Source organism: Lissotriton vulgaris, chromosome 1_1, assembly GCF_964263255.1.
Source record: "Lissotriton vulgaris chromosome 1_1, aLisVul1.2, whole genome shotgun sequence".
Lineage (NCBI taxonomy): Eukaryota > Metazoa > Chordata > Amphibia > Caudata > Salamandridae > Lissotriton > Lissotriton vulgaris.
The window spans coordinates 837,165,720-837,192,324 of NC_141685.1; the positions used below are offsets into that span (position 1 = coordinate 837,165,720).

The following is a 26,605-nucleotide window of genomic DNA, read 5'->3' on the forward strand; positions in this document are numbered from 1 at the left end:
CACTGCTGGGACCAGTGTTCCTGCACTGCTGGGACCAGTGTTCCTGCACTGCTGGGACCAGTGTTCCTGCACTGCTGGGACCAGTGTTCCTGCACTGCTAGTACCAATGCTACTGTACTGCTAGGACCAGTGTTCCTGTACTGTGGGTTCCATGCTTCTGTACTGTGGGTTCCATGTTCCTGTACTGCTGGGACCAGTGTTCCTGTACTGCTGGGACCAGTGTTCCTGTACTGCTGGGACCAGTGTTCCTGTACTGCTGGGACCAGTGTTCCTGTACTGCTGGGACCAGTGTTCCTGTACTGCTGGGACCAGTGTTCCTGTACTGCTGGGACCAGTGTTCCTGTACTGCTGGGACCAGTGTTCCTGTACTGCTGGGACCAGTGTTCCTGTACTGCTGGGACCAGTGTTCCTGTACTGCTGGGACCAGTGTTCCTGTACTGCTGGGACCAGTGTCCTGTACTGCTGGGACCAGTGTTCCTGTACTGCTGGGACCAGTGTTCCTGTACTGCTGGGACCAGTGTTCCTGTACTGCTGGGACCAGTGTTCCTGTACTGCTGGGACCAGTGTTCCTGTACTGCTGGGACCAGTGTTCCTGTACTGCTGGGACCAGTCTTCATGCACTGCTGGGACCAGTGCTCATGCACTGTGGGTTCTGTGCTTCTGTACTGCTACTACCAGTGTTCCTGTACTGCTGGGACCAGTGTTCCTGTACTGCTGGGACCAGTGTTCCTGTACTGCTGGGACCAGTGTTCCTGTACTGCTGGGACCAGTGTTCCTGTACTGCTGGGACCAGTGTTCCTGTACTGCTGGGACCAGTGCTCCTGTACTGTGATTTCCGTGCTTCTGTACTGCTAGGACCAGTGTTCCTGTACTGCTGGGACCAATGCTCCTGTACTGCTTGAACCAGTGCTCATGTACTGCTGAAAGCAGTGCTCCTGTACTGTTCCATGCTTCTGTACTGCTAGGACCAGTGTTCCTGTACTGTGGGTTCCGTGCTTCTGTACTGCTGGGACCGGTGTTCCTGTACTGTGTGTTCCGTGCTTCTGTACTGCCGGGACCAGTGCTCCTGGACTGCTGGGACCAGTGTTCATGTATTGTGGGTTCCGTGCTTCTGTACTGCTGAGACCAGTGGTGCTGTACTGTGTGTTCCATGCTTCTGTACTGCTGGGACCAGTGTTCCTGTACTGTGTGTTCCGTGCTCCTGTACTGCTGTCACTCGCTCTAATGTCACTCTCACTCTCACTCTGCTGTCACTCTGTCACACTCACTCTGCACTCACACTCTCTCTGCACTCACACTCCCACTGCACTCACACTGCACTCACACTCAATCTGCACTCTGCACTCACTCTGCACTCACTCTGCACTCTGCACTCACTCTCACTCTGCACTCACTCTGTCACACTCACTCTGCACTCACTCACGCACTCTGCACTCACTCACTCTGCACGCACTCACTCTGCACGCACTCTGCACTCACGCACTCTGCACACACTCTGCACACACTCCTGCTCACTCTGCACTCACACTCACTCACACTCACACTCTGCACTCACTCACTCACTCTGCACTCACTCACTCTGCACTCACTCACTCTGCACTCACTCACTCACTCTGCACTCACTCACTCTGCACACACTCACTCTGCACACACTCACTCTGCACACTCACTCTGCACACTCACTCTGCACACTCACTCTGCACACTCACTCTGCACACTCACTCTGCACACTCACTCTGCACACTCACTCTGCACACTCACTCTGCACTCACTCCACACTTACACAATTTGCACTCACTCACACTCTGCACTCATTCTGCACTCACTCTGCACTTACTCACACTCTGCACTCACTCACACTCTGCACTCACTCAGAGAAATGCACTTTTTAGTGTAGAGTGTAACATGTAGAAGCTATGACATTAATATGTCCCATTATATCAATGCACTGGGAAGTACTTATTTATCGGACTGTTTTTAATCATGAACCATTAGTGAAATCAGAAACAAGACAGTTGTCGTATAAACCTGAACGTTGCCCAGAGTATCACAGAGCAGCATTGCAGCGTATTCACCTCAGGACGGATTCTGAACACTTGCTCCAGACTTCGGAGCACCTTCTATCCCTCTCAACTCAACATCAGGAGCAGGAACACCGGAGGGGAGGGGCTGCGGCGTCTTGAGGAAGAAGCAAAACCGAAGTGTGACAGGAGGCAGCGCGGTCTGTCTGTCTGTCAGCATCACCCGAAGAGACAAACACATAAAATAGCGAGAACCACACAAGGGGCAGGAAACCACAGAGCCCGAGGTGCCTGGAAGGCGCGGGTCTGCAGTGCACTCCAAGCGCATGATGACGTGTCATGCCCAAACTGTCTTTATGGGGTGTGGCGTAACTGCCAGAGCAGCCGACGTTGGAGCTGGGGGTCCAGGTTCGAGTTTCGGCATTGGCTGAACTCCTGTGATTCTGGCAAATCATTTCATCTCACAGGGCCTGGAGACCCGCACAAGTCTATAGCACTATACAAATCCGAGTATTATGATTCTATTGCACACCGCGACTTTCTGAATAAAGAGTCAGCAATAAATGTCAAGTTTCTGAGTGGTCCCCAATGACTGCTGTGGGTATTTCGGTGTTGTGGCATGCATGTGGTCACGCGAGCGCGAGAGTGGAATGTGTGTGGTCACTTATGCTTGGCAGAGGCATGCACTTTTTGCAGTCTGGCAACAAGGCAGCTTGCCCTTGGCCCCAGAGGGAGCTGGTGTTGTGAAATCCAGGAATGCCCGGGCAAGGGCTGAGCTGGAGACTCCAGGGCCTATGTGTGGTGTAGTGCGGACTATAGGATGGGGGGGGGGGGTCCTGTCACTACTTCCTGTTTCTGAGAGCTCGAGGGGTGCATGGGTGCTGTAATGAGGACCCGCTAATCCAATCCATATTTTAATTGCGTCGAGCGGCCCCGCTGCGTCTGTGTAATGGACATTGACACTCTCGCCGGACAAAAAACATAATTGGCCGACGGTGCGTTTGATTGGAGGCATGACGCGTGTGTATGACGGTGTGTTTGATTGGAGGCAATCACTCTCACTATGCACTCACTCTCTCACTCACACTCTGCACTCACTCACACTCTGCACTCAAAAGTGCATTTCTTTAACATGTAGAAGCTGTGATATTAATATGTCACATTATATCAATGCACTGGGAAGTACTTATTTATCGGTCTGTTTTTAAACATGAACCATTAGTGAAATCAGAAACAAGACAGTTGTCGTATAAACCTGAACGTTGCCCAGAGTATCACAGAGCAGCATTGCAGCGTATTCACCTCAGGACGGATTCTGAACACTTGCTCCAGACACCGGTGCACCTTCTATCCCTCTCAACTCAACATCAGGAGCAGGAACACCGGAGGGGAGGGGCTGCGGCGTCTTGAGGAAGAAGCAAAACCGAAGTGTGTCAGGAGGCAGCGCGGTCTGTCTGTCTGTCTGTCAGCATCACCCGAAGAGAGAAACACATAAAATAGCGAGAACCACACAAGGGGCAGGAAACCACAGCAGCCCGAGGTGCCTGGAAGGGGCGTGTCTGCAGTGCACTCCAAGCGCATGATGACGTGTCATGCCCAAACTGTCTTTAAGGGGTGTGGCGTAACTGCCAGAGCAGCCGACTTTGGAGCGGGGGGGTCCAGGTTCAAATTTTGGCATCGGCTGAACTCCTGTGATTCTGGCAAATCATTTAATCTCACAGCGCCTGGAGACCCGCACAAGTCTTTAGCACTATACAAATTGAGTATTATGATTCTATTGCACACCGTGACTTTCTGAATAAAGAGTCAGCAATAAATGTCAAGTTTCTGAGTGGTCGCCAGTGACTGCTGTGGGTATTTTGGTGTTGTGGCGTGCATGTGGTCACGCAAGCTTGAGAGTGGCATGTGCGTGGTCATTTATGCTTGGCAGTGGCATGCACTTTTTGCAGTTAGCTAGGCAGTTAGCAGGCAGCTAGCATTGGTGGCAGCATAGGTGATGAGACAACAGGGAGAGGAGGTGCGAAGTCGGTGGATTTATTTATGCTATTTTATATAGCGCGGACTTTACCCGAAGGTGACAGAGCGCTCGACAAAAGCAACAGAGCTGATATAAGAGAACATTACAAGTGAACAAATTACAGAAGCAAAAGTTACAATACCTGAATCAATAGTGACAATTGTGAGTGTACAACGTACAAGAAGTAGCAAAGACAGTGGGGACGTTCATTCTGTGAGGGTCAGAATGTCAGACTGAAGTCAAGCTTTGACAGGGAGGCGGCATGCGCACACACACAGCAGAGATAACGAGGCTTCATAAAGCAGACAGCTAAGAATGGTGCACGCGCGCCCAACATCTGTCTTCAATTACCGCGAACCATGACAGCTGGTAATTGAAGAAATATGGCCTTCTGCTGCTCGTGTCTACACGGAATATGCACGAGGCGGAGCAACTCTACCGCCTATGGCCTATTGCGTGCTGTCTTCTAAAAAGACAGGCATGCGAGGCCCAATTGTCATGCAGCTGCCAAAAAAACATGGCAAAAATCACGAGCATTCAGAAATCTGTTAGGTACAATTTTCGCAGCCCTCAGAAAAGGAGCCCTAAAAAGTCAGCAAAAAGACTTATCACTTGTTACTTGTTACATGTATTATTGTATCAAATCCTAGGCTTTTATTTATTTTTAAAAAAAACTGTATTATGGAATTTGGTGTAACACACCTGACAAGGATGCTTTTTAAAATGGTGGTGTGCCAACGGTTTAAGGACATTGGAGGTAGAAAGGGGATTAGAGAGGAGGAAACAGGAAGGTGGGGTGAGGGAGGGAGGCACAAAACTCGTTGTATGGAGGGAGGGAAGGGGAACAAAGGAGAAAAGGCTGCAGCAATACTAAGAGAAGACAAAGGAAGGGCAGGGGAGACTGGAGAGGGAAAGAGGGAACAAGGAAGGGAAAGAAAGGCCAAGGAAGGGAGAAGGGAAAGAAAGGTCAAGGAAGGGAGAGAGACGGGAGTGAGAAGAGTATGAAGGAGATATTGGAACGGAAAGGAGAGATGGAAAAGCAAAGGAGAGAGCTCACTACTCACGTGTAAGGGAGGAAGGGGACACAGAATGGGAAGATCAAAGAACAACAAGCGAAGAAAGGGAAAATGGGGACAAGGGAGTGCCATAGGAGTGGAAGACGAAAAAGAAGACTGGGAGCCAGGAGGAAGGACAGTAGCAGAGGTAGAAGCAAACAAAAAGGGAGAGATAAGCCAGGCAAAGGGGAGGAACAAAAATATCATGGAAGGAAGAGAGCACTCGGGGAAGAGGAAAGGCAGACAAATATTGTGGGAGTAAGAGAGCAGACTGGTTGGGGAGAAGAAGCTCGTGGAAAGGAGACACCAGACAAGGATGGGAGAAAGGAGACACCTGCTTTATCTGCTGGTTGATGATATATGCTTTAAGAAGGAATACGCTTCACCAAGTTATTCTACTGAAATTGGAACCTGTGACTTACAAGTTATCCACAGTTCCATTTGTAAGTTACGTATATGTCTCTATTCTTAAATCCACTTGTACTTACCTTGGCAGGTATTAAAAATGAAATAGTGAATATTAAATATACTTACCTTACCATGTAGTGGATGCAATATTATTGCCAAGCGATGTATCGCATATGATACAGTAACCCATCGCTAATAACTTAGCCAGCTATAATAATGGAATTTAAAGCTGTGACCGGCAGGTTGGGCGTAGCTAAACGTATCTTCTGACTGTTCATGTTTAGGAAACAGGTTCCAGATATGGATATCCAGAACAGGCTGTCTCAATGTTTTTCATATCCGCCCCCCTCTGTTTGCAAAGTTATCAAATGGTTTTGTTACATACATGGTGCCTTCAATCCATTACGGCTATATACAAAAACCATTTAACAGGCTGGGATATTTTGGCCAAAGTTTCCATGGGGAAAAAAAGACACTATAAGTGCAAAGTTTTGTGCTGTTCTTCCCCTAATGTCTCTCGTAACACACCCCATACATTTGTAGAAGCCAAACTGTGGTTTGATAGAGGTATTCATGTTACAATCAACTTAAAGGTGGCAGGGAGAGAAGCCCAAAGCTCTCTCTTTTATGTATATATGTAGCATTTCTATAACCCAAACCAGCCAAAAAGCAGCAGAGCACTGTACACTATCACAGACAGTCATAATGTCAACGAGTTATGGCATAGGTAGTTGGTTTGCGGACTGTTAATGCATTGTGATGTGGTGTACTTTAACCCCTTCGCTGCAGGGGTTATTTTCCCGCTGTGCTGCGGGGAGGGGGGCGCGCACGGCGCCCGCATGCTCATGACGAGCTGAGCTCGTCATGAGGCACGGCACTCCTGTGCTCATGACAAGCTGAGCTCGTCATGACCACACCCGTTCCCGTGGAACGCTCAGCACAGCAGGGGAATTATCTCTGCATGCGAGCGTTCCACGGCTCATGACGAGCTGAGCTCGACGTGAGCATCGGAGCGCCGTGGCAAATTGACGAGCTCAGCTCGTTATGAGCATGGAAGGAGTTAAAGAGTTGAGGCTTCTGCTCTTGCCTACATTGGGGGACAGTAGGGACGGTCCTGCTGGAAAATGGGGTGTTTTACCAGGTCCTTGGAGCATGAAAAGGCTTTCTGACTTGTTTTTTTTCTTTTTTACACGTTTTAGTCTCGAGGCTGATGGTGCTCTGGCTGTGGGTGTGCTGAGAGCCCCAGAGATGGTGAACACTTGTCTGCAGGATAAGCTGTGGCTGACTGTCATGATGGCTTTGCAAATGATGAAGATGATTAAAGATAGCGATGGCCTCCGAGGAGAGCTAATGGAGTTCCATCAAGGTTGGGAGAATTTATCAACTTTCCTCTATCTCTGTGAGGCAACAGTACATTGAAACTTTCACCTGTAAGTGCTGTTTGAAATGGCTTTCCATGCATAAACAGATGCAAGGGATTGGTGTCAGTACAACGCAGATTTTTACAACGCATTCCGTTACAACGCAGGATCCATTACATCGGATGCCATTACAACGCATGGCATTACATAGCAGATGCTATTACAACGCATGGCATTACATCGTAAGTATAGGTAAGTATACCTTTTTTAAAAAAATGTTATTAAGTTAATTTAATTTAATTTAATTAAAATACATTTTAAAATAGCCATTAATTTAATTTAAAAAAATAATATCTATTTAATAAATGTAATTTTAATAAAAAATGGAAATAATTTAATTTAATTAAAATAATGAAATTAATTTAATGTACATATTTTTATAATTGAAAATAAATTAAATTAATAGAAATAATTTATTTGATTTAATTATTTTAATTTAAAAATGTAATTAATGTAATAAAATTAATTTAATTTATTAAATATATTTTAATTAATTTAAAACTGGTAAATATAATTTAATTATCCCAAAACACAAACCTACCCCTGAACCCTACAATACCCCTGTACCCCAAAACCCAAACCCTGCCCTAAAACCTAAAAACACCCCTGTACCCCAAAACCCAAAGCCTGCCCTAAAACCTAAAAACACCCCTGTACCCCAAAACCCAAACCCTGCCCTAAAACCTAAAAACACCCCTGTACCCCAAAACCCAAAACCCTGCCCTAAAACCTAAAAACACCCCTGTACCCCAAAACACAAACCTACCCCTGAACCCTACAATACCCCTGTACCCCAAAACCCAAACCCTACCCTAAAACCTAAAAACACCCCTGTACCCCAAAACCCAAACCCTGCCCTAAACCCTAAAAACACCCCTGTACCCCAAAACCCAAAACCCTGCCCTAAAACCTAAAAACACCCCTGTACCCCAAAACCCAAACCCTGCCCTAAAACCTAAAAACACCCCTGTACCCCAAAACCCAAAACCCTGCCCTAAAACCTAAAAACACCCCTGTACCCCAAAACCCTGCCCTAAAACCTAAAAACACCCCTGTACCCCAAAACCGAAACCCTACCCTAAAACCTAAAAACACCCCTGTACCCCAAACCCCAAACCCTGCCCTAAAACCTAAAAACACCCCGTACCCCAAAACCCAAACCCTGCCCTAAAACCTAAAAACACCCCTGTACCCCAAAACCCAAAACCCTGCCCTAAAACCTAAAAACACCCCTGTACCCCAAAACCCAAACCCTGCACTAAAACCTAAAAACACCCATGTACCCCCAAACTACTTAAATTAATATATTTAATTTATAATATTTAAAAACATAAATAAATATTTTTATTTATAATTAATAATAATTAAATCAATTATATAATATTAAATAAAATAAAAAAAATTATATACTTACCAATACTTACGATGTAATGGTATGCGTTGTAATAGCATCTGCTATGTAATGCCATGCGTTGTAATGGCATCCGATGTAATGGATCCTGCGTTGTAATAGCTGCGTTGTAACAGCATTACGACGTAAAAGTTGCGTTGTCAGTGTTACATACCGATGCAAGCATTTAAAATAGGGATAATAGGGATAAAACACCAAGAACAGAGAAGAAAGGAAATAACTTGATTCAACACATTTGCGTAATGAGAACAACAAGTACAGATCATGATAAACAGACATGATAGTGCCCCCTAGGCATTCCCTGGGGCTGGCATGTGTCGTTAATATCAACAAGCCGGGGAGGAGTCTGCAATTTGACCCAGAGTTTAGCGCAGTTATAATATCATCTGGGACAAAGGAGAACTTAGCATCTTCCAGGAATTGGAGTAGTCATCCAATGACCTTGTAGGAGTTAATTAATCACCTTAGCTGGGAACAGTCATCAGTTTCGTCTGGGATAGATCAGTGATTAATATCACCTGGGGCTTGGAATAGTCATAAAGAATTAGGGTGGTCGGATATAAGAATGAAATGTAGACTTTGCTTACCTTAGGGATAAAGAATCCTTGGATCTCTGTGTCCCGGCACGTCATGTGCGGCAGTGACAGTGGAACGATATCTCCACAGCGTTGGATCTCATGGATCACAGCGTTGGTGAAGGGTAAGTTGATCTGATCCTCCATTGTGGGCTTTCTACCTCGTCCAATCACTGTGTCAATCTCTTTGTGTACCTCACCTAGAAACAAGAGGGAAGCTTTTTACAACTGTCGAATCCCAAGTCTTCACTCAGCAACAAGCCCAAGAACTTCAACTGACCAATTCCCACATAGCCACATCATAGCAAAGTGTAGTAAAGTCCAAGTAGTCCAAGATTTAAAAAAAATAAGATTTATTGAAGAGAGACACAGTACTGCAACTGCTTAGCACAGGAAGATTCAGCATCTGTTACATGGAACCTAGAACTATGAAAACCATAGCAACAGGTCTGAATGCAGAGTTCAAAGATAAACTTTTACCAAACATACTTTAAAGTAACAGTGTAAAATAAACTATTACAGGAATACAACACAGAGGTGTACTGTTGTATCAATAACTCCTCACAAACAAACCCCATCATTTTATACTCTGAGATACGCCAAGCATTGGCAAAGCCAATACGTCTGAATTTTGCTTGATTTGTATGTGCTTTTTCACTAGCTCTGTATGTGGTCAAGTATTTTGCATTCATCCGTATTTTTATGTGTAGTAAGCTCATAGGTGCTTTTAAATATTTTTTTACTTTTTGATCCGGCTTAATTGTTTATTTTAGGCGAGCAGTTTTACGAGGCATGAAGACCAGTGGCGCGTTATACCACGGTGGTCCCGGTTAGGTTCGTTTTGTTTTCTTCACCATTCTAGGGAAGGGTTCAGAGGGGGAAGAGAGTCAGAGGTCTAGTGGGTGGACAGTAATTATAGATTTAAATGTGGGTGCCATGCGTCCACACTGCTAGCATGCCAAAATAAGCACATCTGCACCCATCCGCACTTGGATGTCGCCTGTCGCAAGGACCCTGCCGGAATACGGTTACAATACGTTTATTATGTATTCGAGGGAGTCCTTGCTCACTATAACCCCAAATGTTCAAAACAAGAAGAATTGTTACAAAGGTGCTCCTGGGAAGATACTCTGCCCTTTCTCTTGTGTAGTTGAAGGTGGTTCTGTACAAACCAAGAAGGGCCTAGGGAGCCCTTGACATGCTGGAGGGTGCCCCAATGGGAAGGAGGCCTCTGAACCTTTAATGAAGCTTAGGGGGGACCTCTCAATCAGCTGTCTTTATTTTAACTCTAGATCACTTTCAAAACATACTACTTTTAGTTTGAGGCCTGATTTAGCATTCATCACAGTAACATGACTTAATAGTTTCACCCCCCTGGATCTAGCTATGGCAGTACCGGCCTGCTACAGTATGTTAAAGCGTAACTCCATTGGAAGGAAAGGTGGGGGAGTGGCCATCATTTATAGGGATGTGTTGAGGGTATCAGGCTGAATGACTTCTTGATGGAGTTTAGCGTAATTATGATTTTGCAGCTATTATTTAATGCTGCTTCCAAATTAGGAAGAGCATTACTTTACAGGCGCCCTGCTGGCAGCGACTTTTCTGCGTTGCTATCACCAACCATACTAAAGTTTGCCCTTTTTCTTCTTATTGGAGACTTTCATTTTCACTATGAGGTGAAGCTCGATTTTTGAGAGAAAATTTGGAGAATGAGATGCACATTTTACTGCTCACTTGAAAGATAAAAGGTCCCCCCCGCTTGAATTACGATTTAGTTATTCAAATACCTTGAAAATGCAGTCAGAAGACCCTATCACATGGTTGGACCACTCCATGATTAAATTCAACATCTCATTGCTAGGAGGCCTCCAGTCCAGTTGTAGGCCTGCTCCAGGAATGCTGCGATCAGGAGGAGAGTTAACACCACTAACTTTAGTTGTAATTTCAGCCCTCCTGAGGTCACAGAGAGTATCTCGGTGGCAACAGCAGTACCTGAATTTGTGAGTACTTTGGTCAAGGCCATTGATATCTGCGCCCCTCTGAAGCAGAAACATTCCTCTAGGCGAGCTATATTGGCAAAGTGGTATACGGCAGAGAGGGATGGGAACAAAGAAGTGTAAGTCATTTGAAGTCCGTTGGCAGTCCACTAAAACTCCTGAGGACCGGGATGTTTTTAAAGGAAGCACTCCAAATCTACCATAAGAAACTACAACAGGCTAAAATGAATGTGTCCTCATGTAAGGCAACTGGTGCTATGAAAAGCGCTCTGATACCCGTTCGTGTTAAGTTCGCGCTATATAAAACTCTGTAAAATAAAAAATGAGACAGTATTTTGTCAGGGGGATTAAGGAAAACAGTGGATCTCCTAAACAATTGCTTATATAATTGTTCAGGAGGTGACTCACCCAGTGGTGCTGAACCAGACAGCCAGACACTCAGTTTCATTTTGTGAGATTTGGCCTCGTTTTCAGTGAAAAAATAGAGACCATTTATTCAGGCTTTGCAACCCAGCCTTTTTGTGGGTGAAATTTGTAGAACGACCCCTCCTTTATCCAACTGGGGCTCGTTCTCTGAATTAACCAACTGGATGGTGGAAGACACCATGTTAAAGGCGAAGTCAGGCTCTCCATTAGATCCTGCCTTACCCTTAATGTCAGTCCTCATCTAAGAGTACTTGTGAATAAATCACTGAAGGAAAATGATTATCTAGAGACCTTTAAGCATGCTCTAGTTCTTCCACTGCTGCAGAAAGCAGATGCAGACACTTTCAATTTGTCTAATTGTCGACCCATCTCTCTCTTGGATTATTTGGCAAAGAGTGAGGAAACAGGCTTTTTGGACACCCCCTCCCCTCCTTTTGGCCCTATTTGGATACTAACTGCTGGTTTTTCGTCCCAGAGCGTGCAGTGAGGCGTTCTAAACAGTCATTGACAGTATTCTAACCCAACACAAAATGTATGTTGAATTGGCTACCCTCAGTTGGCACAGCAGACTTACTTATAAGTCCCTAGTATATGGTACCAAGGGTACCCAGGGTATGTAGGTTACAGTGTCCACCCAGGGCTGTAGCCCTGATTGTTCTACCCAGAGTGTTACAAGGTACAAAATAGCCCCTGTTCAGCTGCTGCAGCATGAAGAGCAGTTTTAAAACTGCTGGTTCGACTTAGCCATTTAAACAAGTAGAAAAGCCCCCACTTCCATTAACATGATATACGTCTCCCTAAGAGTGAGGCCTATCAAGGCAGGGAACAGTGGGTTACTAAGTAGGACATATACTTTAAAATTCTGTAACAGCAAAACCTGCTGTGGAAAGGTTAATAGCCCCATTGGCTCATACAGGGTTACAAGCTAACCTCTGTCTGATCCTCCTAACTTCTGAATGGGACTACTAAAATGGATATTTCAAGGTAACACATTAATTGTGGCATTAAACCTGACTTGATGCCCAAGTCCAATTTAATATAACTTTTAAGGAAAGGCAACTTCTAGAAAGTTGCCACTCTGTCGCCCAGTTTGTCCAGTGGCCTTGCACAGTTGCTGGCCACCAGAAAGCCTTCTGCCCTTCGGGGGAGTCTTGTGATGACTCCCAGGCTCAGTGACAATAGAGGTCTGCCACAGAGGGAGATGTCACCTTCCCCCTGCACTAAGCCAAACAAGGTGTTCGCTCAAAAGGCGAGCTTCAAAGGGGAAGAGGACTGCCTCTTTGTTCCGGTAGACAGACTGGCGGCAGGAACAGAAAGGGGACACCGGTGGCCAAATCGGTTTTCCTGTGGGTGTGTTTCCCACAAGTAGCCACACCTCTAGGGTGGGCTACCAAGCACCAATCATCCAAGGAAGGGTTCAGACATCTTGGGAGTGGGCAGAATAATGCACCATGGGATTGCTAGATGCCACACATAGCCGGAGTCATCACAGGGCAGGAGGTATTCTGGTAGGCCATTGGCTAATGACTGCATCATCCCTCAAGGCACTTTCCGGGTATAAATAGGTCACCCCTGGCACCCTGAACCTCAAATAACAATGGAACTAGAGAACAGACCAAAGAAGAATGGCCCTGCTGACCCCTGGACCTGGCAAGAGAGGCTGATCCGACTACTGGACTGCACCTGCTGCACTTTGGGATAGCAAAGGGAGGACTGTGCCTGTGCCTCCTGGCTCGTGGGAGTCACTCCTAAGACTCAGACCAAAGAAGTGACTCCCAGGGTTAGTCAGTTGATCCCCTGGAACCAGCATCAGTGACATCAAAGCTAAATTAGCACATTCAGGGAGTCAATAGCCATGTTTTTCGAATCGCCACTGACAGCTGACGAGCAACTCAAGAGAGCAACCCTTGACGAGCAAAAGTTGCACCCAAGTCTGCTGGACCTGGGATTGTCATCTGAGTCCAGATTGGTCCCCAAAGACAGACAGACAACAGGCGTTCATCAAAGGAAACTGCTGAACCCGCTGTTTAAGGAGATCTGTAGCCCAGACGCAGATGGCCTGCTACTGCCTCAAAGAGGACTTTGAGGGACACTAACCCCCATTTCTAAAGTTACCCCGTGGACAGTGAAATAACTACAAGGACACCCTCCTTTATCGCACAGCACCAAGAGTATTCTTCAGCATCCTGCCTTCCCAGCAACAGTTACCGATGCTATTTGCATTTTGGCTAAAAAGCTGAGATTTAAGTTTTCTTTTAAAAATCTCCGGTACTCTCCGGTAGATGTTGCTCATCTTGGTGTCTAGAAATTCATAAAAGTATAATCTATGTTTATAAATTGGTGTCAGATTTCGTTCATGATGCATGACTTTCTTATTTCAGGATTTGCTACTTCTAAATGGTTTACACAAGTTCCTTTGTTAAAGGCTTACTGCTAGATGCCAAGGGTGAGCTACGGGTTTTACAAATTAGCCTTACTGGAGCCTGTGTCTGCTGCATTGGACACCATTTCCATCATCTATTGCTACACATGCTGCATGAAATCAGCTTTCATTCTAGCATCCTGCAATGGTTTTGCTCTCTTTTGAGCAATAGGTCTAAGTCTGAACAGCCGCTGTCTTTTAAGTTCAAGCCAAGGGTTGGAAACTGTGGTGTTCCTCAGTGTTTGTCCCTGAGCCCTACTTTGTTAAATGTTTATATGTCACCTCTGGCGGGTATTGTTAGAGCCTGAGCGGTAGAGATCATTACCTATGCTGCCGATATACATCAATGAAAGGAATACAGAGACAAGAGGAAACTTAGTGAATTATCTTTAGGAGGTGGCAATTTAGATGTGTCTCACTGTTTGAAACTCACCACAGAGAAAACTGAGATCCTGCTCTTTGGAAAGGCGCTCAGTGTCTGGAATCATTCTTGGTGGCCCACGCTCCTTGCCCCCAGGACAAGAAGAGTAGGTAAGAATCTGGGGTTTCTGATCAATAACTCTATTTCTATGCAGGACAAGGTGAATGCTTTCTGTGGGAGTTGCTTTGGTCTCCAATGGACCTTCCGCAAGATAATACACTGGATTCCTGTGGCATGGCATGAGACTATTTTGCAGGACTTTTTTATGAGTAGATTAGACTATGGGAATCCCTTGTATGTCAGAATGGCTGACTATTCGTTCACTCACCTTCAATTGATTCAAAACTCGTGGTGAGATTGATTTGCAGCCACCAGGAGCTAGTTTTCAGTTGGTTTAAATTTCTTCATTGGCTACTAGTCGTAAGAGAAGTATTTTCAAGCCACTTTGTCATGTGTTGTACCCTCCCTTATCGGCTTTGCTGCCATATCCTGTATTGTTATCGACTATGATATTATTGATTTTTTTTTGTCTCTGAACAATTGGAAAGCACTCTGATACTCAGTAGGGTCATGTTTAAGCTATGTAAAGCTGTCTAAATAAATAAATAAATACAATAAATAAACACTGAACATTTTATGAGACCAGACCAGTGGCCTTAAATTGTAAAGTTGTTTTTCACAAGACAGAGCCCTTCGATCTGCTAGTCAGGATGATACACTGTAGGCAAATTAAGGGATCTCAAATAGGAATTGCTCTCTAGTGCCGGGATATCCCTTCGTGGATGATTTTGCGCTCTATAAATGCTATAAACATGACATCACTATATGGTGTTGTGCCACACGCTTACTTTGATTCTCACACAGGTAACCCAAAATTAGGCACAGACAGTACTTTAACAAAAACACATACACACAGGCAATGCACATTCAGGCACACAAAGTCAGACGTGTACAGAAATAAGTACAAACATGTCTATGGATGGAAGAATGCGTGGGAGGCTGTGTTCCATGGATCCGTGGGCATGAGCAGATATGTAGCTAGTACAACATGGCAACCATAAAGGAATTACTGTTTTGAGTGCTGCTTTGGGGAACACTATAATACAAATGACCACATTCTATAAGTCAAAGAACAACAACAAATTGCCAATACTGCATTTTTTCAAAACTGAATACCCTCAAGAATCAGAATCAAACCGGTTCTTGGAACCAATTTTTCAGTTAGAATTAATCAATTTATTTTGCATTTGAAATTACATCATCTCATTTGTACTTTTTCACATGACTTCCTTTAATTCTTCATCCTAACCTAAAATACAAAAGACTCTATCTAAGAATCTCTACTTGTGCCGAAAAGTGGAAAGAAGAGAGGGACTGCTCACACACAATGTATCTTTCACTACTTCACACTAACATACACCTAGTCATACATACTCTAAGTTTCAGACATACTGGGGACAGAGAGGGTAAGAAAGGTGGGAAACTGGCAACACAACTGAAGATACTGATCCAATCTAAACAATGGTTTGGAGTCTAAAACGGTTTGCGCACTTTATGCATACTTTAACTGCACAATTTACACATTTCAACAGTAGGCCATCTATTAGTTAAATGTCAGTGGGATATTTTTTAATTAAATTTCAACGATTGGCCTAACAGAGAAGATGGTTGACGCGTTTCGAGTTCTTCTGTGAAAGAACTCTCTTCAGGACCTCAAAAGTTCTGCAAAAAACAAGAAACCTTGTCTTACTTGACTTTGTATAACCATATACTTCTACTCAAACTTCAGCTCAGCAACTGGCGCTCTCTTACCTTAATTCTCATACATTCTGCTCTTTTCAAAAGAGTCTGTCACATGTTCTCTAAAGAACCAAAATTAACTCAGTCAAGACCTGTCTTACAATAGTCATGTCAGAATTCGGCAATGGCCTGGATAAGTGTGGTCAAATGGAACTTACTTTGATGTATGATGCACTGCCCCTGGTTTATCGGGGGGGGGGGGGGCGGGGGGCTCCGGGAAAGGGATGTAATTGTTGTAAGTTGTTTCTGTAATAGAACAGACGGAACCTATGTAACTTTGGCCCCTTAGTTGCTTGATGCATGGACATTTAAAGAATGGACAATTTCTGGTGCTTCTCATACCTGCGTGAAATCTTTTCGTTTCTTCTAGCGTTCAATTTTGATTTTGAGCAGGATCTGTGGAACAAGCAATGAAATGCCAGCCAATCTTGTATGTTCCATTGTGAATTGATGTAAATAGACTGACAAGTTCCATATGGCTGTGCTGCGATTAAATTTAAAACAAGCGCGGTGCCTCTAGCATGGAAAATCCGGTACGGAGTTTTTTGGTGCGTGTATGCGCGCTGGGCTAGCTTTTCGTGCCTGATGTGATTTCTTTTGGAGCCGGTGAATCGGAGGGTTGCCTTCCTGTATTGCCATGTACTCTCCAAAGAACCTGGTATTTGCTCGGTTCTTCCATTGAATTAGTCGGGCGGTAGAAAACTCTGACCTGCGTCGAGAGTTGTTAAAGTGGCCGGGTCTTTTGAATTATTTGGGAGAAGACCTTGGCTCGCATCTGTAAGTACTAATTACTGCTATATATGCAGTTGCTTGCCTCGTGTTGTTTCTATTTTAGCAAAAGAATCAGGGCGCTACCTATTTCTGTTGCCTTGCGCTTGGCTGGTGGCGTCATATTTACTCGGTTCGTAATATTTGCTCGGTTCAACGGCAAAACAGTTTAGCTGGCAAAAGCGCGTTGTCTGTGTAGCGTTTAACAAGCTGTTTGGTAAACATGGCTTGGTACTCTTCTAAACGTTAAAATAACTGGACGCTTATATATTTACCTTCTTCTCAGATAGGGACTCCAAACACTCATAACTCTCGTGGCTGGCTTGTTGCCTGTGAATTGCAGCTCGGAAGTCTCGGGTTATTTCTAGTGCGACTTGGTTTTTGGAATTCTGGTAATTGTAGTTATGCTGGACATACTCTGGGTTTGATATTACGCATACATTAAATGATAAATTGTCGGAGTTTCTCCTTCAAGGAAATTATATTGAAAGGAAAAAGGTGCTCCTTGTCTGTAGAAAGCACTTGCTTTCGGATTTGAAAAGATGAGTGTCATTTATGGAACTCTGTTAATGATACTGATATTGGTTAGGACTAGTATACGTATTTCATGCGTCCTTAAACATTATTTAAGGTTCTTTCCAGGGGAAAATAATGAATTTTGCCGAATGAGTAACTGGATGGTTTTTGCAGAATGTGTTACTTACAGATGGTAAAGTTCAGAAAGTTCGTTAGGTCCGTCTACTGCTGTGTTGAATTTAATAGTTAACATAGCTTCTCTTTGTGATAGTTTTTCATTCAGGTCACCTCCTCGTACATCACTTTTGACCTTTGAAATTATTGTCCAACGCAGTTCTTGTTCAGTGTGGGAGTTGGCAATCCAATGGTTGACCAGGGGAGCTGTTATAACCTTTTTTCTGATCCTTGATTTGTATTGTGAGATGTGATTCCTTATCTCCTGATTGGTTTTGCCAATATATTGTTTTTGGCAAGGGCAAGTGATTCCGTAAATGACGTACTTTGACTTGCAGTTGCAGTTGGTAAAGCTTTCATGTTTCCAAAAATTCCGAACAAATACCAGGTTCTTTGGAGAGTACATGGCAATACAGGAAGGCAACCCTCCGATTCACCGTCTCCAAAAGAAATCACATCAGGCACGAAAAGCTAGCCCAGCGTGCATACACGCACCAAAAAACTCTGTACCGGATTTTCCATGCTAGAGGCACCGCACTTGTTTTAAAATTAATCGCAGCCCAGCCATATGGAACTTGTCAGTCTATTTACATCAATTCACAATGGAACATACAAGATTGGCTAACATATCACTGCTTGTTCCACAGATACTGCTCAAAATCAAAATTGAAAGCTAGAAGAAACAAAAAGATTTCACGCAGGTATGAGAGGCGCCAGAAATTGTCATTTTTTAAATGTTCATGCATCTAGCAACTAAGGGGCCAAAGTTACATAGGTTCTGTCTGTTCTATTACAGAACCAACTTACAACAATTACATCCCTTTCCTGGAGGCCCCCCGATAAACCAGGGGCAGTGCATCATTCATCAAAGTAAGTTCCATTTGACCACAATTATCCAGGCCATTGCCGAATTTTTGTTTCTTTAGAGAACATGTGACAGACTCTTTTGAAAAGAGCAGAATGTATGAGAATTAAGGTTAGAGAGCGCCAGTTGCTGAGCTGAAGTTTGAGTAGAAGTATATGGTTATACAAAGTCAAGTAAGACGTTTCTTGTTTTTTGCAGAACTTTTGAGGTCCTGAAGAGAGTTCTTTCACAAAAGAACTCGAAACGCGTCGACCATCTTCTCTGTTAGGCCAATCGTTGAAATTTAATAAAAAAATATCCCACTGACATTTAACTAATAGATGGCCTACTGTTGAAATTTGTAAATTGTGCAGTTAAAGTATACATAAAGTGCGCAAACTGTTTTAGACTCCAAACCATTGTTTAGATTGGACCAGTATCTTCAGTTGTGTTCCCAGTTTCCCACCTTTCTTTCCCTATTTGTCCCCAGTATGTTTGAAACTTAGAGTATGTATGACTAGGTGTATGTTAGTGTGAAGTAGTGAAAGATACATTGTGTGTGAGCAGTCCCTCTCTTCTTTCCACTTTTCGGCACAAGTAGAGATTCTTAGATAGAGTCTTTTGTATTTTAAGTTAGGATGAAGAATTAAAGGAAGTCCTGTGAAAAAGTACAAATGAGATGATGTAACTTGAAATGCAAAATAAATTTAATAATTCTAACTGAAAAGTTGGTTCCAAGAACCGGTTTGATTCTGATTCTTGAGGGTATTCAGTTTTGAAAAAATGCAGTATTGGCAATCTGTTGTTGTTCTTTGATATATATATGGCTTGGCCTTACTGCAGACGAGCCAAACCCTTCTTTTGTTCATACACATTCTATAAGTTGCATGTCCAAAATCAATATATTGTGATTGGATTTTATATAAGTTGGACTGATTGTACGAACCAAGCATGTGCAGACCCAGTGCCAGAGTGTTCTGACTGGTTCAATATGTTCAGATTGTTGAGAAATCAAGACGAAGAGAGAAAGGGTGTGTTTTTGTGTATTTGTGTTTCTGGCATGTGTTCTTGTGCATGTGAAAGTGTGCCTGGGTGTGTGTATCCATTATTAAGAAAGATGAAGCCCAGTGTTGACAAAGACAGCGGTTGAAGCCCAGCTCCTGACAAAGGCATTTGATTTTGATTCCAACAATTCGTCTTAAGGCAAGGATGCTAAAGGGGAGCACATAAGGGGTAAGACACCCTCCAGAGCCCTATGCGCCCCTAAAAAATTTAAGGTAGGTCAGGTATGTCCCGATGTGGGCAACTTTTCAGTCACATATTTGAATTCTAGTGACACAGCTAATGAGGTTAATACTGGTCCTGACATTTTACACATAAACCTTAGCATAGTTACAGGGGGTTGCTTCTGGGTTGGATAGGCAAAAATCTAATTGAGCAGTATCCAGAGCATGGACAGCAATTTATATAGATTTGTCTGTCAAGAATGGTCTAATTTTCTTCAACGAGTGTAGTAATGTTTGTGGTAGTTTACTGAAATAAAGTGAAAGTGATACGGTGTAGTCAATGTAGAAGCCCAGAGATTTCACATAGCAAGAAAGAAATGGTTGGAGTTAATTCAAGAGAACAATGTTAAATTAGTTTTTTTAATAACCAATTTTATTGATTTTCAAAGAGAGCATACAACCCATACGAAGTTTGAGAACGCAGTACACCACAACACTGCACATCAATATCTAGTGATTGAAGGGGTTGAGCCAGGCACCCAATGCATCCCACAAAGGCCAAACAGAGTGTTAGTCATCTATCACCCCCACCCATTTACACCACACCTTGTGGAATTTCCTGGGTTAAATTAGTTTTTGTGCTTCAGGCTGACGAGGAGCCCAAAATGGTCCATTAGCACTACCCTCTTCATACTCTACCCTATCAGCAAAGATTTTCATCAGATTGTTCGAGTCAATGTTCAATGAAGAGATGGTCCAGTAACAAGAACAATCTTTTCAGTTTTGGAAATGCCAGTGATGGTAGCCAGTTTCATGGAATCTGTAGGAATCACCTGCTCAATTATTTCACTGTAGAGTTTCACTAAGCATTTTCATGGAGAAATGGAACTATGTCTGATCAGAAAAACTCTTGACAAAAGACCCTTGTCCACAGGAGATTTTTTTCATAAATTGACGACCACATTTTCAACAGTTGGTTTTATCAAATGCTTTCCTTCATGCCCAAACTAGCAAAAGTTTATGGGTTTTGGAAAAATAAGTCTAGTGGCTCATCATGGGGTTGGCTCCCAATGTACATAAATATTTTGAAGGACATCCACGCCCTGCACTCCAGCATAATTTTGGCTCTAGGTTTCTGGTACTTTGACCTCTGCAGTGGCTGTAACCTGCTACACAGGCCAGCTTCATCTGGTCTGTTTGAAGAATAATTTGTTCAAGGGAAGAGATGCACACCTGGTCATCCCAATTTCGTTTGAAACGAAATTGGGATGACCAGGTGTGCATCTCTTCCCTTGAACAAATTAGTACAATTTTTATTTGTCTCAAATTGAGATTGCACCCAAAATGAAAATCGAGATCAGAAAAAGATAAGAGGAACATGGAACGAAAATCTGATCAAAGCTACAACATAGATGACGACAAGCACGGGACCCGGGTTCTCCACAAGTAACATCGAATATGGGCGGGACCACTTTAGAAAAGATAAGAAAAGAGCCTTGCAGTGAGTAAATTTCATCTGTATTAGAAGCGTTTCTACACGCTGTGAAAGCACGAAGGATCGGTTGATTTTATGTATCTAGGGAACACATTCACCATGGTAAGCGCAAATTAGTTTATAAGAGAACAACGATGTGTAGCACATAGTGGGTTAGGATTACTGGGTTACAAAGTGCTTTAAATTAATGATGAAACGAAGAAGGAAATGTTTCTGACTGTGGGAGTAATCATTGTTTGAACGGTTTGGGAAACCAATCATGATTATAAAATGGATGACATTTGATTTTAAAGGTGATGAAGTATTTAACAAAGTTGTACATGTCAGATAAAATGCGTTTTTATATTTGTAGATGCCCCTGAAGAAGGAAATGTACTTTCCAAAATCCATTGGGCGATTTTAATAAACATTATGGAATGTGGAATCCTTATGGGACCCCCGAGCTTTTTTGAAACATTTATCGTCTATCAAACATTGAGTAAAATGAATTGACTATAAAACGAGATGAAACGAATTGAAACAGTTAAAACAATGATTAACAAGTAAGAGAGAAGCTAACATAACATTGATTCATTTGATTCAATTTACAAATGTGGCTGCGCAACCTGACGGAATCAGAAACGAGGATTCCTTGTGAAAGCTATTTGAAGAATAATCATTCTTATTTCAAAACTGATTTTAACTGTCTCTCTGGTAATGTATGTGTGCAGGAGCCCGGCATAGTTTCACACAGCACAGACTGTAGAAGGAAAGGATAGATTATCCCACTCATTTCTTAAACATGGCTTTCAACTACATGCTGTTCCAGACAGGCCTTGCTGCACGATTTGTTCTGGCTTTATACATTGTAATAAAACCCTTAATTGTAACTTTTGCTAGAGAGTGCTATAAAAGCAAAATGTACAATGCATTGGTAATCTATGCTGAAAAGACTAGTAGTGGATTTTATTTTCTATAATCCATTACCTTTATAACAGTTCCTGCCGGAACTCAAATCAAATGCGTTCTAAAAAGTACTCACATTAATGTCTGTAAGCAGGCCCATTCACACCCTTGGAGCCAATACCGTGCCAGCTGCTGTGCCAATGAACTGGCAGCAAAATTGTATTGTATTTTATTGTAATTGTCTTTATAAAGCACTTACTACCTCTGACAAGGCTTTGAAGCACTTTATAGCAGGTAGCATGTTACTCCATAACCCAGAGTTAGTAGCAAGTCCAGTGGTTATTAATTATTGTAGTAATATGTTGGCTATTGGGATAGTCTTGTGCTCTGGGGAACGATTGGTGGATTAAGGTAACAGACGTTCGGCGTAATTATCAGATTGAGTTCATGCTAGGGGAAAAAAGTTTGATAAGTAAATATGGTGTAGGAGGTTAAATTTTGTAAAATAGTGAGAGATTACACGGATGTGGGGACTGTGATTAATGGGAGTGCGATGATTAGATAGTATAGAAAAGGACAGGTATTGCAGGAATGGTTACTAAAAACAGAGTTTATGATTTGTAAGGAGAAAGTATGATTAGTTTCCTCAAGTATAGTAGAAAGTAAGATGGCAGACGTGATAGAGTAGAGTAAACGCCGAAGTACTACGACAGTCAAAGACTGGAGTGTAAGAAGTGTATTGTTTAAATAGAGTCAGATTAAATCTCTAGATATAATTCAAGAAATTTTCATGCAGGGTTTTTTTAAATAATGATACAGGATGCAATATGCGGAAGTATAAACAGTAGCAAAGAAATCCTGAAAGTTGATTACCTGTGGGCAGGTAACAAGTTGTTTAGGCTGTTCCATTTTGCTATTGATGGCGCTGATACAATCTGTCGTTTTTTTGTAACTTAGATATTGAATTTTTTTTTTACTTTGTACTTGTTTTTTTAAATATGGGAATTGACTTGTGTTATGCGCAGCTAGCGGGTCATTTAGGTTTATCTAGTTCAATTTTTAGGAGTGGACAATCGCTGTGGTTTGAATTGATGATTCCGTTATGTGTTTAAGACAGGTGCATAGACAGTACGTTTCTAGAGGATGTGGTTCTCCACGATAATATGGGTTGTGCGTAAACCGAGTCTGCTGATTTAGCAATTCTTGTTCTTAGGGGTCCAGGAGGGTATCTGTTTGTAGTCAGAAAATTGGAACATGCGGATTCTTTGTTGGATCACATTGGGAATAACCAGGACTTAACCAGCCTTCTGAACTCTAAGTGCCAAATGCCCCAGACAGAAAGGAGGAAACACATGGGGCGGCCAAGAAGAACATTTCCATTTGAATAGTCTCCAGTAATAATAATAGTTTTATTGTTCCGTTAATTAAAACCATAACAATATTAAATTCTCAAGTACAAAACTCTCCTAAAAAATTACATTATGGTATTCTAAAAAACATCATAAGACATACACAGTTGTTAAAATATTCTCCAGCTTGTCTCATTAAAGTGCTTTTGCTTTCAGTTCTTGTTCATGAATGCGTAAAAACGTTATCAGGTTGCAGTTCATTTGGGAATTGGTTGAGTCCAGTCCTCTTATAATAGTAGTTATACATGATTTTATGCCTCTGTCCAAGAATTCTCTCCGTAAAAATGTAATTTGCGCTGGTTGCAGTATTTTACAGTGGCATACAAGATGAACCAAATCTTCCTTTTTGTTGCCACAAAGCCGGCATTTTTGGTTCTCCATATACATCCGCAAGAGTAGTCTCCAGTAAAATCATTCCAGTTCAGAGAAGGGTAGCAGTAGACTCATTTGAGCCAGTCTCTACTTGGGGCTTCAACCAAATATTAATTCAGGGACAATGATTTCCTTCGAACTTTAGTTAGATAAACTGGGATGGTCTAGGTTTCCATTCTGGATTTTGAGTGCCTGAAATTCTGGGATACTTTTGAGGCATCTTATCACATACCATGGACAGGAATTGCATCACTTTGCTGCCAGACTGGGACTGAGTGGGAAGTATGGAAATGTTAGCAGGATTGGATAGGCCACATCACTAATGACTGACAGGTAATTCTAGGTCAGGACAGGAGGCGAGGATTATGCTTTTGCCGCTTTATTCTCAGCCGCTATTTTAATGCATTTTAACAAGATCCACATTTCCCAAAAATACTGGGAATGTTTGCCAATTGCCTGCTCTACACAGAACGGTGACATTCCTTCTTAATAAAAGTGGACCCGAAACTTGGGGACCTCGCTGATTTTGAGCAGTGGGCTGTGGCACAAGGGGAACTCTGGTAAACCCTTTATAAAGGAAATGGGAATATTTTTTAATACCTTCACGTCACTGGACAAATCCAAGACTTCCATCAAAAGCGTTTTCTCTTCTTGGGTTTCCCGGTTGAGGCAGTGTCTACTCTGCCCCCAGGCCTTCTCCCAGTACCCTGCTAGAGGGCAAGACTCCAGGCACTATCAGGAGAGGGCAATATTAGGACCAGACCTGTTTTGGAAATTTCTAACAGACTCGCAGACGGTGCTTCAAAGGCAGAGGAGAAATGGTATTCGACACTGCCTCCAATTACAGTGAGTGTTTGCCCTTCTTCCTGTAATTAAAAAAAAGGGGGTCGCATGGCAATTTTGTTCCATGGCTGGTGGTCAATCAAAAGCAATGCATGGGTCCTGCAGACGATTCAGGTGTTTCACATAGAATTTTGTGGGTCCTCATGTCACAATACACACTCCAGTCCACTCCAGTTCTCGCAACATGAGGTGCAAATGGTGGATGCGGAGGTTGCCTCGCTCCTCGCATATGGAGCTATTTTTCCCACCACCCCTCATCCACCTGGCTTCATAAGCACCATTTTCCTAGTCGACAAGAACGACAGGAGTCAGAGACCGGTAATATATTTACGAGAGTTCAACGAGTGGCTGGTATACGCTATTTCAAAATGGAGGGTATATACTGCCACCAAGGTTTTTATGTCATGCAGACTGGATGCTCTTACTGACCTTGAATGATTCTTACTGGGCCATACTAATTTCCCCTCCTCCCAGGAGGTTCCTCTGGTGACCACAGACGTTTCAGTTTGCAATGCTACCCTTCAGGCTCTCCTCTGCCTCTTGGTGTTTCACAAAGGTGTTCAAACAGGCACAGGGGATACTCCTCCACATTTACCTTGACGATTTCCTCCTCCTGGTACAAACCCCCCAACATTTGTCAGTCCAACTGCAGATGGCTTTTAACCTGCTCGAAAGCCTCAGATGTGTCATAATCGAGAATACACCCCCCCCCTAATTTCCTCTCAGAGAGCAGCTTTTCTGGGTTTCATCATAGATTCCACTGGGGCTACCTTCTCGGAAGGTGACGAAGATTCGGCACAAGAATTGGAGAACGTTAACCCGACAGTCGACGCGCAGGAGGAGATTATTTAGTGGCTTTCCCTCCTGGAAGCGTAGAATGGGAGAGCAATTTTCAGTTTGGCTTCGGACCTCCTTATAGAATCTGATGCCACCAGGTCAGGCTGGGGCACTCAGAGTGGAGAATTCTCCATAGGACGTTTGTGGCCTCCTCAAGAGAAGAGATTGCACATCAACTGTTTGGAGCTTCTGGCCGGGTCCTTTGCAGTCCAGTGTTGGACCCGGGACAAGATCCAGTCCTCTGTCCTGCTCAAAATGGACAACATTTTGTCCGTCAGGTACATCAATCACCTGGAGGCGCTCACTCCAAGGTTCTCTCGGAACTGGCGACCAATTTGTTGCAGTTCTGTCTGGACCATCCTATATCGGTTAAGCAAAATATCTTCTCAGCCAGAAGAACCGGGTGACGGACTGGCAGTCCTGTCACTTCCAGGACTCTATACTTTTGAAACCTCCTTTGAAAGTCTTTGCCAGCCTTCAGAATCAGTGGGGTCCCTTTTTGGTGGACCTGCTTGCCTCCAGATTGGACCATCTACTATCCAAATTCTTCAGTTGGAGACCTGATGCTCTGGCTGCAGCCACAAATGCGTTTCTCTAGAACAGGAAGCTGGAGACAGGGTATGCATTCCCCCCGTTCGCAATGATTATGAGGGCATCAGCCCAGATCCTACGCTAGCGGGTAGATGTAGTTTTGGTCACCCCGATTTGGAAGTCTCAATTCTGGTGTCCGGTTCTTCTGGAACTTTCTTGGGATTTTCCAATCTATCTCCCCCTATTTTTGGGACTCCTTCTCACCCCGGATCGGATCCCACATCAGATGGTTCAGGAGGGGTCTCTCCTCTTAATGGCCTGGCGGATTACAGGAGTCAAGTTCAAGTTCAAGAATTTGTATAGCGCACTACTCACCCAGAGGGTCTCAAGGCGCTTGAGGGAGGGTGTGAGCATTACTTATCGAATAGCCAGGTTTTCAGCTGCTTTCTGAAGGAGAGGTGGTTCTGTGTAAGGCGGAGGTGGGTGGGGAGAGAATTCCAGGTTTCGGCTGCTAAGTAGGAGAAGGACCTTCCTCCCATGGTGGATCTATGGATGCGCGGAATTGCGTCGAGGGCTTGATTGGATGATCGTAGTTGGCGAGTAGGTGTGTAGAAGGACATTCGTGTGTTGAGGCATTCGGGTCCTGTGTGGTAGAGGGCTTTGTGTGCGTGGGTGAGGAGACGGAACGATATTCTCTTGTTGATGGGGAGCCAGTGGAGGTCTTTCAGGTG

At 43.5% G+C, this 26,605-nt stretch overlaps 1 protein-coding gene across 1 annotated transcript in view; it reads right to left on the reverse strand.

Annotated features, from left to right (window-relative positions):
• The window catches only part of LOC147747984 (cytochrome P450 2D17-like), a 227,496-nt gene that overhangs the window by 36,742 nt on the left and 164,149 nt on the right, over positions 1–26,605 (reverse strand). The window contains exon 7 of the mRNA XM_086957545.1: positions 8,921–9,108. Within this exon, the coding sequence (XP_086813671.1) occupies positions 8,921–9,108 (188 nt within the window). The remainder of the gene's footprint in view (positions 1–8,920; positions 9,109–26,605) is intronic.